The sequence below is a fragment of the Zeus faber genome, assembly GCF_960531495.2.
Source record: "Zeus faber genome assembly, chromosome: 1".
Lineage (NCBI taxonomy): Eukaryota > Metazoa > Chordata > Actinopteri > Zeiformes > Zeidae > Zeus > Zeus faber.
Window position 1 is genome coordinate 41,622,256 of NC_137193.1, and position 17,140 is coordinate 41,639,395.

The 17,140-nt window shown below is 44.6% G+C and overlaps 1 protein-coding gene across 2 annotated transcripts in view; it reads right to left on the reverse strand.

Moving 5' to 3' along the window:
- The window catches only part of LOC307234436 (serine/threonine-protein kinase stk11-like), a 40,021-nt gene that overhangs the window by 5,168 nt on the left and 17,713 nt on the right, over positions 1–17,140 (reverse strand). The window contains exons 9-11 of one of the 2 annotated variants that reach the window (XM_080006156.1): positions 14,155–14,390; positions 2,144–2,435; positions 1,908–1,964 (exon numbers count right to left, since the gene is read on the reverse strand). In XM_080006156.1, the coding sequence (XP_079862282.1) occupies positions 2,194–2,435; positions 14,155–14,390 (478 nt within the window). In that variant the 3' untranslated portion in view covers positions 1,908–1,964; positions 2,144–2,193. Of the gene's footprint in view, positions 1–1,907; positions 1,965–2,143; positions 2,436–14,154; positions 14,391–17,140 lie in introns of those variants that run through there. The other variant, XM_080006155.1, reaches the window with a different exon arrangement.

The window sequence follows — 17,140 nt, forward strand, 5'->3', positions numbered from 1 at the left end:
TTCAAAAGGAAACTCTACGTATTGTGTGTATACAGTACACACACACACACACACACACACACACACACACACACACACACACACACACAAGCCACGTGTGCAAGATGTGCAAAGGCAAATGTCTGCACACCCAGTTGGTGTTTGTTAAAAAATATTTTAACTTTTTTTTTTTTTTTTTTTTTTTTTTAAATCAGACTCGCTGAATTTCGGGCACACAGGTGCGACCAATGAAAATGTTTAGCCGTATTTGAATGATTTTTGGTCAAACCCTGGAGCCCTTAAACGTAATAAAGTAGGCGGTGTATTTTGGGTATTTTTTGCAAGGCAGTGTTGCGTGGCGTTCTTTCACAAATTTCAGAGGCATTTTTATTCCTCCACTGCACCTGCCAAAAAGGGGCAGACAGGTGCGCAGCAACCTATTCGCAGCCCATTGAGCTAAACATGATTTGCCACCGCTAAACTACATGCCACTGGCAGGTGCTCAGCATGCTGCTGTCCTGTCTTCATGTGACCAAAAAAGCAGCGTGAAGCAGATTCACGAAGGATCTGATAATCTGACACAATAACGCAGCAGAAGGCAATTCAGTCTTTCACACATAAAAAACAACAAAAAAAACAAAAAACAATCCCAATTGTCTGCAACAGTAACATTCTGCCCGATCAGTCACGCAGCGTCGGTGTGTGCTGGTGATGAGAGCGGGGACGATGTGTTTCATTCTCATTCAAAACAGATTCACAGGCTGAGGACGACGCGCACGCACGCACACACACACACACATTAAAGAGCCGGGCTGATACTGTTGAATCAATCATAAAGAGAGAGAGAGAGAGAGAGAGAGAGAGAGAGAGAGAGAGAGGGGGAATACAAAAGGAGCAAGGAAGAGACAGAAAAAAAGGGGGCGAGATATTGTTGAAAAGAAGATGAGACTAGAAAAACATCAGCGGCAGGAAGACAGATGGAGGTTAAAGAGGTGAGGGGGAGAGATTTAACCGGTGGATATTGAACCGCAGACAGTCACGACCCACATGAATGGGTTCGCTCCACAAAAGGACTCGCAAAAAAAGGAAAAGGATAGTAAAAAAAAGAAAGAAGGGAAAAGAGAGAGAGCAGGAGCAAACTCTAGAAAGCTGATAATGCAGCTTCTTCCTCCCACACGGTCCCTCTCTTCTTCCTATCCTCCTCCTGCCCCTCCTCCTCTCCCTGTGCAGGTCTCCTCTGCCCCACTCCTCCCCTCTTAGCTGTGTCATCCCCCACCCCACCTCCCTGGGGACGGGGGAGAACTCTCTGCAGCTCCGTAACGACGCACAGACAGAAGCTGTTCAGCTCCTTGTTGCAGCGACTGAGGGGCATGAGAAGATGAAAAACACACACACACACACACACACACACACACACACACACACACACACACACACACACACACACACACACACACACACACACACACACACACACACACACAGTTTGCTGAAATCTTCCTCTACTCCTGCATCCTACGTGACATACTAGCATACTATTTAGTACCTCAAATTAATGTTTAGTATGCCGGAAACTATAGTATTACCAGCATAACACACTGCATAACGCTTTTTTTTATTTTCGATTTTCATTCCAAGTGTGTATTAAAAGTCCTTCTGAGTTTCTAATTTAGTTTGAGTTCTGCCATGCACTTTCACCACTTTCTCCGTGATTGTATTATGTCTTGTCATCTGATTTCAGAATTGTATTTCTTTGTTTTTATTCCTATTTGCTTTTACATAAGCCGTCTTTTGCCCCTAATGTAAAAGCAATTTAATTTGCTCGTGTATGAAGTGCGCAATACAAATACACTCGCCTACCTCAGGTGAAATACTGTAGCATGCCAACACTGCACACTACACTGACGAGCGTATCCCACAATGCATTGTGGGGGCAAGAAACCAGTCAAAGTTTCCACGCAGTGTCATCACCAACCCTCAACGTGCTGAAAGGAGGTGGAGCAGTAGTAGTATAGTATGTCTAAGAAGACATTGTTCCTTTTACACACATACGAAAATGCATTGGATGGCCGTCAATGGAATGCAGTTGAATAGCCCTGACCACTTCACAGTGAGTCAGAAAATCGGAAGAAAAATGATTAAGAAAAAGAGAAAATCTCCTCACCTGTGTGGTGCGTGCGCTCCGGGGCGTGGCAGTGATGCAGCATGCCCCGGTCACTGCTGCTTGCAGGCGGAAAGCCGGCGGATGCGGCTGTAGGTGGTCTCTCCGATGCGGGAGCGGGTGGAGGAGGAGCTGGAGAGGCGCTCCGACCTCTGGCTGGTCCTGCAGGCCGAGAGGTTCTCCGCTTCGCTCTCCCCGTCCATCCCATTCACACACAGGCTCCTGAGGGCCAGGGCTGCACTCAGACGGCCCTGGAGCCCGTTCGGCTCGGGCCAGACGTCCTCCTGCAGGCGACCTGGATGGTGGCGAAGCACGCACCGGATTCAGACAATGGGAGGGGACATAACTGAATATTGTCGCACATCTTCTTTCTGTGGTACCACTGTATATCATCATGAATTTAGGATGAATTTTGAATTTAGGATGGATTCATGTGAAATGGCTTATCGAGGCAAAAACACCTTGAACATTAAAGAAAGAATTCAAGACAATTGATATTAAATGAATTTTTTTATGAATTGATAAATTGTTAAATGGACCAAAAACAAAGATAGATGCCTTATTGAGCTAAAACTCAAACAGAAAAATCTGAAAATTGAACCAGACATTGAGGGTCATAAGCTTTTACAATGAAAATGTCTGGTGTGAAAAATCTTTAAATATAGGAAAAAATGTAACAAGTCCAAATGAACCCTACATCGATTCTTTAACATGGGGAATTTAAAAGAGTGGCAGAATTACGAAGACTGTGGTTAACACGTGGGCATCTGTCGATACCATCTGACTTGAGGGTTGTGACCCTGTTTGCTTCATCAAGAAGAACATCAATACCTGTCTGAGGTCCAGTTTAGTCTCCGTTTAATGATTAGACACAATCCAGAAGTGAAGACTTGGGGAAAGTATGACGACGATCACGTACAGCACAAAGGTTTCAAAAATGATGAAACCAAAGATAACAGCCATGGTGAAAGCCAGCCATTGACTGAAATTCCTCTGAACACAGTATAAGATATGATAAGATAAGATAGTACTGTATTTAAGGGGAAATAGACAAGTTTTTTGTTTTTACTTATCATTATGAGGTTAATGTTGATTGCACAGTGTAATGGCTAAAGAATAATCACACTATCTACGTTAAGATTGGTTCCCTATAAGCCTCCATACTACTATGCACTCAGACTGCCACCGGGTACAAACTCCCGGGAAAAAGATCGATTTATGGCAATGCGTCACAGAAGTGCGACGGCCAGTAGTGGAGAATGGCGGACGGTGGAGCAACCGAAGTGGCAGTGAAAACTCTACCTGGCAAGAGAACCCCGGAAGGCGAAGCGGGAGAGTGATAGAAACAGAAGCAAAACAAGAGTGAATCTGGGATGGGCATTCACTCGATGGAGAGCTCCAGGACTTGAGAGCGTTCCTAACCGCCTTTCAGTTGCATTGTTTTTACTGGATCAGTAGGTAACACAACCTGCATAATTATTAATCATACCACATACTACTAGCACTGAGATCAGGGTTTCTAGTGCAAATTGGGATTCTTACGGTTATTTCTTGCTTTGGAGAGTAGCCAAGCTGCTAGCGGTAGCGTTAGCTAGCAGCCAGAAACAAACAAATGATCCATTGTCCATTAGATAAACTAAACAAAGAACCCATTTTCTTGCAGTGCATTTACTTGACGGAGCTATGCTCTGATGAAAACGTAAAGCGAGCCAGTTGTCTTTGCAACAGCCTCGCAAACGATAATAGCACTTGGAAACGCTAGGGGGCAAAGTTGAAAAGTTGTCTAGTGCACCTTAAAAGATAAGAAAGTACGGTATTGACCTAATGTTGTTCATTTAAGAAATGGTTCAAATAGAAACTGAGCTGCCTTCTCTCGGCCCCATGCCGACCGCTGGACAGAGGACAGAGATAGATGGATACACGGGGGCACAGTGCATTGCACTGCTGCATCACAGCAAGAAAGTTCGATTCCCGCCTGGGCCGCTGTTGGCACCGCGCTCCGGAGGGTATCTCCTGATTAGGGGCCTTTCTGTGTGGAGTTTGCATGTTCTCCCGGTGCTCATATGGGGTTTTCTCCATGTAACATCAGTAAGGACCCCCAACAAAAACATGCACAAGAAACATCGTCTGACCAACGAGGACGTTGGAGTTGATCCCCGGGCGCTGTACTGTAAGCTGCCCAGTGCTCCTGGTCTGTCCCCCCGGAGAAAGCCTCGATGGGGAAAAATGCAGAAAAGAAATTTCATGTCCTCCATCTGCATGCGTGTGTGTCGGCCGTAGCTACACGTAATGCATGTGTTGTGGTGTCTGTGACAATAAAGACGAGCTAAAGCTTGTCCAGTTTAATAATTTAGAGGGTGAAAGGACAACTCAAGAATACGCAAAGTGTGATCCAATTTCTCAAAATGTATTTTGAGAAGCTGTGAGACGTTGACATCACAATCAAGGAACTGTACATTTTCTGTAATTCACAAATATAGTGACACTTCACACATTTACGCCACTCCTGTAGTCATGTGGTAGGCAAGTACACAGGAATTTATAATATTGTGAGGTCATGGTGTAGGGAGCTCACGGTCTCACACAGCACAATCTAATATGTTTGCATCCCATTTAGATCTGATTCAAATGCCCATCAAATAAAATGTGGAGATCAGCATTAGACCCCAATAAGAATCTCTATCCGTGGCTGGTGGCTGACTGCCATGTATAAATCCACAAGAAATGAACAGCATTCCCACAAGGCGACAGGCCATTATCCACTGAAACGCACAGTATCTTTCTCTAGAGCTGAGTGGAGGAGAGCAGGAGACTCCACATTTAACCTCTAATGAGCGAGACAACGGGAGGAACGACGAGGAAAGTCGAGGAAAAAAAGGAGGTGTTTTCCCGCCGGCTTTGAGTCGATGACTTTGACAGTTTATCTGTTTCCAGTTCTACTAAACTATGAAAACGATGTCGTCTAATGATTGAATTACAATACGTCTGGGAATTCACTTCTACCAAAAAACCTCTCTTGAAGATGTATCTGAAAATATGCAGACAATGTCCAATTTCACCCAAACATCGAGCAGTCTTTGTAATGACAACTGAGCCGCCTTACATTGAACCACATTGAACCGACTGTCGGAACACTGGCCTCGTAAGAAATTAATGAGACTTGAGTTGCTGTCGTTTGTTGAGTTGCTGTCGTTTGTTGAATTCAGTGTAAAGTGGCTTCAGAGAAAATCTTCACTAAGGTAAGAGAAGGGTAAAGGGAAGGTAAGGTCCACGGAACGTCAATTAGAGCCAACAAGTGCTCTTGAACCGAGGCAAATGGAAGCGAGCTGCTCAGACACAATACCTAACCACCCACCTCTCTAAACAACCCCCACCGCTTTACCCCCCACCTCCTTGGCAGAGCGCTGTCAGCTGTGGAGACTGATTAGCCATCCGGCTATAAATAAGTAATCAAAGCAAGTGCAGCAACATTTTCCTTGCCCTTATCATCAGCCTAAACCGTTCACCCACACCTGGTCTCACACAAACACACTTGGTTTTCATTTTAATAATAATAGTAACCTTTTGTACACCTTTCATTCACAGCATGCAACCCAAAGAGCTTTACATTAATAAATGGCCTTCAAATAGTAATGATTAAAAAACCATAACAAGCTAGATGCATTTAATAAAAATATGTAAATTTGATGATCAAATTTAATTTTGGGCCATCTATTTGGGTTGAGACATCGAAGAATCAGGATGGTTCCTCCACAAATAATTTTTAACCATTATTTCACTTGAATTATTAGTCTTGAGCGACTCCCAAGCAATTCTCAAATAATTCAACTCAAAATAATCCTCACAATAGCTTGAATGGCGTTGACCCCCAAGAACTCACAGACCTATGAGGATCTCTCTCTGACGACAATGGGCGCAACAATTCAAATAATAATAACCTTTCCGATAAAAGAAAGTCCGCGAATGGAATTATACCATGTTGGTGGTGATGATGAGTTGGGGTGGGGGTGGTGGTGGGGATATACAGTCAGTACGAGTGTGACTAAACTGACTGCAGCAGAATGACTCACCCAGTTGCCATGGTAACCCAAGGACACACTCTCTCTCTCCTGCTCTCTCATCTCTAAACGGTGATTTCGACTGCTGGCGAAACGAGTGTCGGCAAAACGGGGCAGAAAATGGTATGTTTTTTTACACAGGAGAAAGCTCGGTGAGGGCGTTGTGTGGGCACGGAGGCTTCTGTCACAGACCCAGAGACAGATTCACAACAACAAGAAAAAAAGAAGAAAAGTCAACATAAAACCATATGCCTCTCTCTCTCTTTCTCTCTCTCTCTCTCTCTCTCTCTCTCTCCCTCCCTGTCTCTCCCCCCCTCCCTCCCTCCCTCTCTCTCCACTGCAGTCCAAACCCACTAGTGGGCTGTAGCATTGTAGCTCAGTGTGTGGGTGTTTGGCTCTAATACCCTTGAGAAGGAACAGCCGTGGTGACCAAGTCCACTCTACCGACACACAACTTCTGCTTGAGCCACAGGCCAACCCAAAAACACCAGTAATATTACATTATCTTATATTTTCCAATTAACCGTCATTGATTATACATATTATCAATACACATTTTAAAATTATAGTATTAGGGCTGGGCAATTTTACAAATACCTTAATATTATATTGTATAAAATGGCGATATTTTGGGAATGTATATCTGGCAGTCCCACCTGCCACACACCACACGAGTGGCGTTTTCAGGGCCCTGCGACAGAGAGACACAGGCCAAGAGGCTGCAAACCAACCAGTTTATGTAGACAAGTGACAAACATGTGACAAGATGGAAGAAGCTGGGAGCAGACTGAAACTTTTCGTGAGAGAGGACAGATATTACTGCTTTCATGCACAATAAATATTTGAGAAACAATTATATCCCTTTACCACTGCACCAAAAATCCGGTAACACCCGCTAACATCCGGCATTTGTCATCAGTGGAAAAGGAAAAACCCGGGTTTCAGTCCCGGGTCACAAGACCCTGCAATAGACAGGTTTTAATCAGCTCCACCTCCGATCGGCTCTAATGTGAACAGGACACACGGGTTGACCTGCTAATTTTGGTCCCTTTACCTGTGCTATGAGACACACATTGAAATTCCGTACGTTGGTGCAAAAATAGACAGGAATATCTGTGTATCATTCGATCATTTCATATCCCATTTAGAATCCAAAATCGGAAGATATTGACTTGTTTCCGCATGGGGGACCATGAAATGTCTTGAGTGTCCGGATCGTACCGTGGGGACCACAGCAGAGAAACCCCCTGCTACACGCCAGACTCCGAGTCACTCCAGCATCGCCCCAAGCCGGTCTCTGCTCCCCGCCGCCGAACAACTGGTGCGCGCACCAGCATAGAGTATTCACGGTGTTTCATGCTGCTTCTACTGTACAGTGGTACCGGGTTTTCCGAGTTACGAGCCGTCGTTTCGTCAATTTTTTGTATTGATTTGCGAGCAAAAATTTTAGTTACGAGGAGCGAGCTTCAGGTGCCGCCGCTGGTGGGCGTGGCAAGTGAATGCGGCCAGCATCCCGCGTCTCACTCCTTCACTTCACGTGGTTACCTGAGCGTAAGAAGCATCTCTTTTGTGTTTTGTGCTCGCGATTTGTGCTTTTTGTGCTGAGAAGAAGAAGTAGATGATGTCCATTGACTTAAAGTGCAAAATAATAGAAAAACATGAGCGAGGTGTGCGTGTGATGGAATTGGTGAGGCAGTACGAGCGTAGTACTTCAAAGATATGTAGCATACTGAAGCAGAAGGAGACAATAAAGGGTATTACGCCAGCCAAGGACGTTAAAATAATGTCTAAGCTACGGACCGCTGTCCATGAAATGATGGAGAATCTGCTGTTGGTGTGGTTGACGGAGAAGCAGCTTGCAGGAGATAGCGTGATGGAGGGTATCATCTGCGAGAAGGCAAAAATTATCGACACATTCTCTTTTATTGTGTTTTATTATGTTTTTATACAATATTTGTTATTTATAAATACATTTTTCTTATTTGAAAACACTTAAAAGAAAAAATTGGGGTGTTTTTTGGGGGGCTGGAATGGATTAATGGCATTTCAATTAATTTCAACGGGGAAAATTTATTTGCTATACGAGCAGATTGAATTACGAGCTCTGTCACGGAACGAATTAAACTCGTAAGTCAAAGTACCACTGTATATTGGGTCGTTCATGAAAGATCAGATCCTTTTGAATGGCTCAAAAAACTTTTTTCCCCATGTTTTAAAGTTTTATTTTGTTGTTTCTTTACGTTGCTGTCTCCGGTACTGTATTCTTCCCAATCACACTGGCACCATGACACGCCCCTTTTCCGACGTGTTTGTGACGTTGAACGTGACACACCAGAAAAAAACGCATTTCTCCTGGCAGTGGGAAAGGTGTCAATCGCCTATTTTTAACGGGTTTACCCGGTTTTAGAAAATCTGAGTAAACCTGCTAATTTTGGTATGAAAACGATATTGATGTAGCTATATCACAATATTAGGATAAGCAAAATCTCACAATATCTAGTCCAAGCCACAGTATTGATATTATATCAATATATTTTTAATTCATAGATTAAACATAATGTTATTATTTAAGTGACTGTGCAAAGTATGATACCTTTCTCGACTTTGGGAGATGTATACTGACGAAGTAAGGCACAGTACGATAATGCGTAAACTTCTCTTTCCATTTGCTGAGCTTGGCCGCCCCCTAGCGCCCAACGTTGGTGTTACTCCAAGCCAAGACTTCAACCTGTATGCGATTTCTATTTGTGCAGTTAGACTTCATGTGTACGATTTTCCTTCTTGCATCCCAAAGATTTATTTTTCGTATGTGTTTATGTTCTTGCATTCCAAAGATGTATTTTTATGTTCGATTTTGTCTTACTTGAAGATGTACTTGACAAACACGAACGCAATACCGAGATTAAGGATTGAAAGAGACGGGTTATAAGATTCACATTATAGAATAGGGTCTTTAACGCCTCACAACAAAGAGGGATGCCCGCCTCAACAGCGAACTAACAGAGAGCCTAGCAAGAATTCCCCGACCAATGGGATACCTCGACCAATGGCCATTGAAGCAGGCCACTTTGGGTTCCGCCCCCTCAGAGGACATAAAACCCCGGAACACAACCCCTCATTAGTTCTTTTGTTCCCAAGGATCTCGCTCTCTCTTGACCATGACTGTTACCTGAAGGGGCATCACTTCCATCTACCTACCATGATGGCAAACCGCCTGTCTTCCTCTTTGTTCTTTTGAAACCATGTTTTCCGAACCGTGACACAGCCACATCGCAGAGACCCTCAGGTATGCATCGTACCTTGAAGGTACCTTTTACCTCGCTTTAAACCTGGTTGTAGAACTACCGTTTAAAGATCCCACCTTCTAGCTTGAATGACCATTTTGGACCGGACAGCTAGCGGGAATCCTAAACTTATATATTGCCGCCTGTGCGGGCATAAACCAAATAATTTTTCTGCGTTTTTAGAGAAACTCTGTAACGTAACTAAAATGTGAATAATAATTATAGGTCCATATCACATCACACTTGGAAATGTCAATGTGAAATTTGGAATTTGGATTATGTCACCATGTGATCCAACTTAAATATAGTATTTTCCTAAAAGTCACGGTGAGGGATCACACTTGTTTTATTGATTATCGATCAGACTCAAGTATCTGCCCAAACCTACACCAGATTCAAGCCCGAATAAATGAACCTGTGGGTAACCGGCGACGAAAAAATAAAAAGTGACCATTTCGTCATCAACACGGACGTCTTTCCTACACTAATTGGGCCCAGTGTGGACGGTCACAGCCCAGAGAAGCTCATTAAAAGCTTTGTGTGGAAAACAAAAAGTGAAAATATAAAATGTTCCAATTCAGAAAGTATCCTAATAAAAGAGGATAGGCTGATAAAAGAAGAGACGTAATTTCCCCTGCGACGAAGCAGATCAGACAAAATACCTTGTTCCCTTAACCTCCGACCAAGATGCTGAGCGCTAGACGCTGAATGAGGTGGTTTCGGCTACGTCTGCCTTTTGACGCCTCCTGTGAGTCACAGAGGAGTCAGTGCAATAATGGGAGGACGATGATTGAAAAAAAAATCATAAGAATAACAAATGGCAAGAGCGCTGCTTGCGATGAGAATTGTATATTTAATGGCAAAGTTATTTGTGCGCCCCCGTCTCTCGTCGTCTTCCTCCCCTTCCTCAGGTGTTCGCAGGCGGAGGTGTAACATTCAGATGGCACCTAGAACAGCTCGCTGGGAAGCGCGGAGGAACGTCAGCGCATTTTCTGTGCTTTTGTGACAGGGAAATCTGGTCTTCCTACAGTGTAAATGTTATGGTTTTAGTTTGTGTTTCTGGTTTTCTTGTAGTTTAAATCAGTGGACTCCAGACCCACATTTGTCCTTAGTCATTAAGTCACGACCCAAACGTAATTTCCAATTTAAGACATTCCCATAGGTCGGTCAAATATAACATATGTTTTTTACAGATACCTTGATATCGATAATTCGACAATATTCTGGGGATGACTATTTGTGCTTTCATAAGATAAGATATTCATATTCAGATAAGATATTCGTAACACACTATGGTAAGATATTTACACATACTATAAGAAAAATTTGAGAAACAATCGCTAGTAAGATATATATTATGACCAAGCAAGTAAAGATATTGATTAGCTAGAATAGTCTATGAAGTTCAGAAAATTGCTTTAATTTACAGTAATTGCAGCCTGAAAGACAACATTTGATTATATCATGATGTTACAATCACTAAAATCCCAGATCAGGGTCTAGTCTCCTATCACAATATCAATGTTATCTGAATATCATCCAGCCCTTCAATCAAAGTTATTTCATGAAAAGAATAGTGCAGTAATCCCCAATGCCTCCATGCAGTATTAAAAAACACTAAACAAACAAAATGTGCAATATTAAGGGATAAAAAAAAACATGAAATAAAAAGACTTTAAAACAACATTAACTCATTTCCTGAGCTTCTAAAATAGTTTTATCTGAACAGCAATAAAATGCAAATAGGCCTTTATGATACCATCACATAAATAAACCACTAAATTGCTTTACCATTGGTTTGCTTTGACAAAGTAGAAGTCCACACAAAATGGACTAGCGACCCAAGTTTTGATCGGGAGCCAGCAGTTTGAGTCCAAGAAACTGCATCTAATTTTACCCTTTCTGGACAGATTGCCAGACCCTTGTGATTTGTTTTGATTTGATTTGAGAATGGTTCATCTTTTGCTTGAAAGGAAATAAATCCAGAAAAGTGATCTGTATGTACGAGTGTTTCTGAGCGTGCTGATAAAAAGGGAACATTTTGCTCTTTGGAAGGATTGCTAGACTTAGGCTCATGATACAAACAGATCTTGATTCTAGACATTAAACAGAAGTCTTGCATTGGGGGAATACTTGTTATAGTACATCATGGTGATGAATTGTTAAACATCCTGAATTGACCAAAAAAAGAAAGAGAATCTAATTAAAGGTGTTGCTGCGTTTCATCAGTTTCGTCTTCCATTCAGTCACCATTCATCTCTGAATGACTGTGTGTGTGTGTGTGTGTGTGTGTGTGTGTGTGTGTGTGTGTGTGTGTGTGTGTGTGTGTGTGTGTGTGTGTGTGTGTGTGTGTGTGTGTGTGTGTGTGTGTGTGTGTGTGCGCGTGCGTGTTGGCCAGCCAGAGGGCTGACACCGACCGGCAGCATGCTGCAATGAGCCAAAACACAGACAATAACATATTGAGCGCTGCTAGCACCTTCTGGTAGCCAGCTTCCAGATCTCTTTGGGCAATGGCACCTGACACGGCGAGCATCCCGTTTAGCTTCTCAGATTGTGTCATGAACGGTGAAAACTGAAAAATAAAAATAATAATGACCCTTGATTTCAAGGCTGAAAAAATATTACCAGCCAGTGCTGAATCTTCATCATTTGGTTTTGGATTTGAAGCTTGAAGACATTGCCGTCCAATATTATCTTTGATTGATTCAAACAAAGATTTCAGGGTTTAACAGTACATACTTCAACAGACCTGTGTTTTTCATTTGGCACACAGAGTATGGATCAATCTGGTTCTGATGCCAAGGAGGGCCCCATTTGTCCCAGGGAATAAAAAAGAGAAACAAACGTATCCATCATCTAAATGTGCTCAGTTAGGCACCATGTCTTCCAGAGTTCAGACACTATTGGTCCAGTCCCAGGGTCTTCATGCTCTGACACAGACACTAAACACAGATAGTGCGACACCTCCACTGCAAGATAAACCTCTTCAAAAGATAAATATAATAAAAAGTAAACCCGATGAGCATTGCAGTGTTTAGCTAGACACGCATAAAGTGGTGTAAGGGTCGTAAAAGACTTAGCGCTACACCTGATCACCTTCTGTTTTCAAAGAATATTACATTTTCGTATATAGTGTTAGCCTGGGGGTTGACGAATCGGCGAGATCATGTTTCATTTGCTCTGTGGAATACATCTGGCCAGTATCCCATTCAAACAGATTTCCACCTAACCTTGCCAGGGTTGGCCAATCACAACTGTTTATCTAATATGGGGTGGGTTTGATACTATGACGATGCAGAGGAGAGCCGTTGACGCACCTTACCAAGATGGCTGCCGCTGATGTGGAACGCTCTGTTGTATTCGCTATCGCGACAGTATTGAATTAACTGGACGGTATATTTTTCTCTCAAAAGCTTTTGTTGATAACAAAGATGTGTTTGCCGTACTTCCGACAGAATTTGGTAAAAGCTGAACTAACCAACTCGCTCAGCGCTACGTCACACATTTCGTTGCTCTGACTGGTTGTAGGTCATTCAAATGCTCTGACTGGTTGTAGGTCTATCCAATGCCCTGATTGGTTGTTGGCCTATCCAATGCTCTGATTGTTTGTTGGTCTATCCAATGCTCTGATTGATTGTAGGCCTATCCAATGCTGTGATTGGCTGTAGGCCTAGCCAATGCTGTGATTGGCTGTAGGCCTAGCCAATGCTGTGATTGGTTGTAGGTCTATCCAATGTTGTGATTGGTTGTAGGCCTATCCAATGCTGTGATTGGTTGTAGGACCATCCAGTGCTGTGATTGGTTGTAGGTCTATCCAATGCTGTGATTGGTTGTAGGTCTATCCAATTGCGTCCAGAGACATTTTGGTCTGCACCCATTGATAACAGCCCTTGGAAATAGAAAATTAACTGAGAGATTCCAGACTAATGCGCATTTGAGAATTGGTCTGTCATGCCGGGCTAATATATTGTTTCTGGAATTCCAAATTAAAGTACAAAATGATACCATTTCATATTGGGCTTGATCAACACCCAACTCTTTATTTGGTTTACCAGAACTAGTTTAGGAATACTTCCATTTTCACTCACACACAAATTCAAACCATGTCGCCATGACAGTTGCAATATTAGAAATACCAACTTATTAGATATAAAATCGGAACTTTAGTGAGCACGTAAGCACACTGAGTGATGGCAGCTACGGAGCCAGACATGAGATGGAAAACCTAATTAGGTCTGACTGAAAAATGTTTGATGACAAATTCACGTCTAGACAGCATCTAGCAAAGAAATAAACACCCACAGTTGCCCTCGATTTGTTGTTAATTTTTCCAACTGCTAGTCAGCTACAGCCTTCCGATTGAAAAACCTGGCACAGACTGTCAAACGTGCATCCAGCTGCTATGAAGATGGTTTTGAGCAAAAATCATAAATATATACTATCAAAACCCCAAAATGCATATGTCGAATCAAAAATGACCGTTACGTTTGCACCTATTGTTCAATGAAGTAATATTTCATTGAACACATTGAGCAATGAATGCTTTCACATCATCAAAAGCAATTTAAAATAAGGAATTCCTGCACTTTGACTTTGAATAAAACAAGAGAACGACCATCCAGGTCGTTTTTGGTTCTTCAGCCCCTTCTGCATTTCCAGTGTTAGCACTGACCTGTTGGTGTGAAGCCGTGAGTGTGTATGACATCACCCTCCCCGTAGAACAACTCATCTTCCTCTTCCTCTTCCTCTTCCTCTTCCTCCTCCTCCGCCTCCCCCTGCAACTCCACGTAGCCATGCAGGTGCTCCAGGTAGGGGACCACTGTCATGCTGCGCCAGAGGTCCCTGCAGTCTGCGCTGGGGGGCATGGGCACTGGGGGCTCTGTGGCAGGGTGGCGCTTCTTCACCCAACTGGAACAAAGGTTAGAACACGACACCATTATGAATAAGCTGATAATAAATTATGATTTTTATTAATGACAGCCGAGAAAGTGTGGAAGACGGGAGTGGTGAAGAAACATGAAAGTTCAATCGCAGGGACAAAATGAACAAGACGCGACCCCGACAGCTCGTCACCATGCAAGAAACAATGTGGTGACGTCTCACCGCTCCATGGAAGTAATACTGAGAATATGGGAGGAAATTATGCGTGTGCGCGCGCGCTGCACTTGGAGAGGGAGTCGTGACTGGTGTTGTCTCATTACCGTGTGCGCCCTCTCACACATTTCTTCTTGTTGTTCGTCATCTCAGCGCTCGTCACACAAACACACACTGCGCTCTTTGTCTTAATAAGCAGCAACCCCCAGGGTTTCTGAATAGTACATCTATAGGAACTACTTAGTTTTCTTTACATCTCTCATTTCTATAACTCACATTCACTTAACAAAGAACTACATCAAATTACCGACTTGTCCATTCCTAAGACACCGATAACATCCTCAACATAATTTAAAAGGCGCTTTAGACACTTCACACATGCAGGACAGGGAAAAAGGTTTACATTATATTTAGGTTATATTACATTAGACAACTAGCACTGGGAGACATTAGTGGGTTGGAGAGGTCGATTATGAGGTTGAACGGTCCGACAGGCAGCGGGCAACACAAATTTATCACCTGAACCTCTTAAAAGGATGGAGGGAGGGGGCGTCCATGGCTCTGGTCACGCCGGTTCCCTTGTCCCTGGAGTCCAAGGAAAATTTGGCATTCTCCACGCTTTTCGGGTTATACCACTTTCGCACACTCAATTCATGTTGTTCGGTGCCCCAGCCACCTTTCAGAGACTCAAGGACCGTGTCCTGCGTCTGCATGTAGCATAAGTCGCAGCCTACCTAGATGATGTTATCATTCACAGCGCCACCTGGGAGCCACCTGGGAGCGGCATATGCAGCATGTGTGCGCTGTGCTTGAGTCCCTGATGCAGGCGGGGCTCACCTCCAACCCAAAGAAGTGTCCCGTTGGACGGAGGGAGGTACGGTATCTTGGGTACCATCAGTGAAGGCCTGGTCCCGCCCCAGCTTGATAAAACTGCTGCGGTCGTGAACACACCAACCAACACCAAGAAGGAGGTGAAGCAGTTCTTGAGGCTGGCCGGGGGGAGTCGGCAATCGGCCAAAGTCAGGCGGTGGGGGTATGTGGCGGACCAAGGGGCGTAGTTAACCCGCGGCTGCGGACGCCAGCATCACTTCCTTCTCTGCAACCACACAGCTGGCCAGAGTAGACGGAATCAGCGCCCGCGTGGCCCTAATTGGTCCTACTCGGGGCAGGGAGCTTTCTTAATAATGTTTGTCTGTCTAGCAGAGGGGATCGGCGCATGGGCTCATCAGCCGACCAGGAGACGGAGCGGAACGCCATTCCTCATGCGCCCAAAATCATTTTTCTCTCTCTCTTTCTCTCTCTCTCTCTCATCAGGGTTCTGGCCAGCACCGAGATAGAAGCAGTTAGAGCTCAGATGGTCAGGGCGAAGGCAGGAGGTTCTACTTTCTGTTTCATAAATGTCTACGCTCCCACTCTAGGCTCACAGAGGGTGGAGCTGTTTGAAAAGTTGCAGGAAACATTGCGGAGGGGGGATCAGGCTGACTACATTGTGATGGGTGGGGACTGGAACTGTACGCTGGACTATGGTCTGGATCGAACCGGTGAGGGACCCCACAGGGTTTCTTCCACCTGTCTGTCTCACCTCACTGCTTGACATGACCTCATAGACACAGGATGAAACATGTGACAGACAGACAGTACACATGGGTGAGGGTTTCAGACGGTAGGGTCAGTGTGGCTTGGCTTGACAGGCTTTACGTATCACAAACACTCAGTTCAGGGTTGCTAAGCAGTTCCATTCACCCTTTTTAATGTAAAGTTTCTGCTCGACGCCACGTTCTGCAGTAGTTTTAAATCATTCTGGGACGGCTGGCGGAGCAGGAAGGGGGCCTTTAGCTCCTTGGGTCAGTGGTGGGAGGTAGGCAAAGCACAGATCCATGTGTTCTGCCAACGGTACTGTGCTCACTCCACCCGCAGGGTTAGGAAGACCATAGACGCCCTGACACAGGAGATCAGGGACATTGAGGGTGGCCTCCTTCGTGGCAGCGCCCCTTTGGGTGGGAGGCTGCAGGAGAAGAGGCATGAGTTGAGCACTTTCCTCCAGGAGAGAGTACGGGGTGCCATGGTCAGGGCTCGGTACATCGACATCAGGATATGGACGCCCCCTGCTCCTATTTTTTTTCAACCTGGAGAAGCCGGTTCAGCAGTCCAGACAGATGGCCTGTCTCTGTCTCCCGGCCGGCAGGGTGACCACCTGCCCGGCAGAGATGAGGGTGCATGCGGTGGCCTTCTACACCACCCTATTCAGGGCGGAGGGCTGTGATCGAGAGTGTGCTGCGGAGCTCCTTCAGGGGCTTCCTCGGCTGGGGGTCGGGGAGCGGGATGCCTTGGACGCTGCCATTGGAATGGAGGAGCTCACCTCCGCTGTGGGCCAGCTGGCGACTGGGCGCGCTCCTGGGATAGACGGTCTGCCTCTAGAGTTCTACAAGCATTTCTGGGGCCTGTTAGGGGGAGATCTACACCGGGTGCTGCTGGAGTCCATGTGGACTGGTACACTACCAGTACAAACTCTTCTCAAAAGTCCTGGCCAATAGGCTGAAGGGAGTTTTAGGGCTGTTGATTTC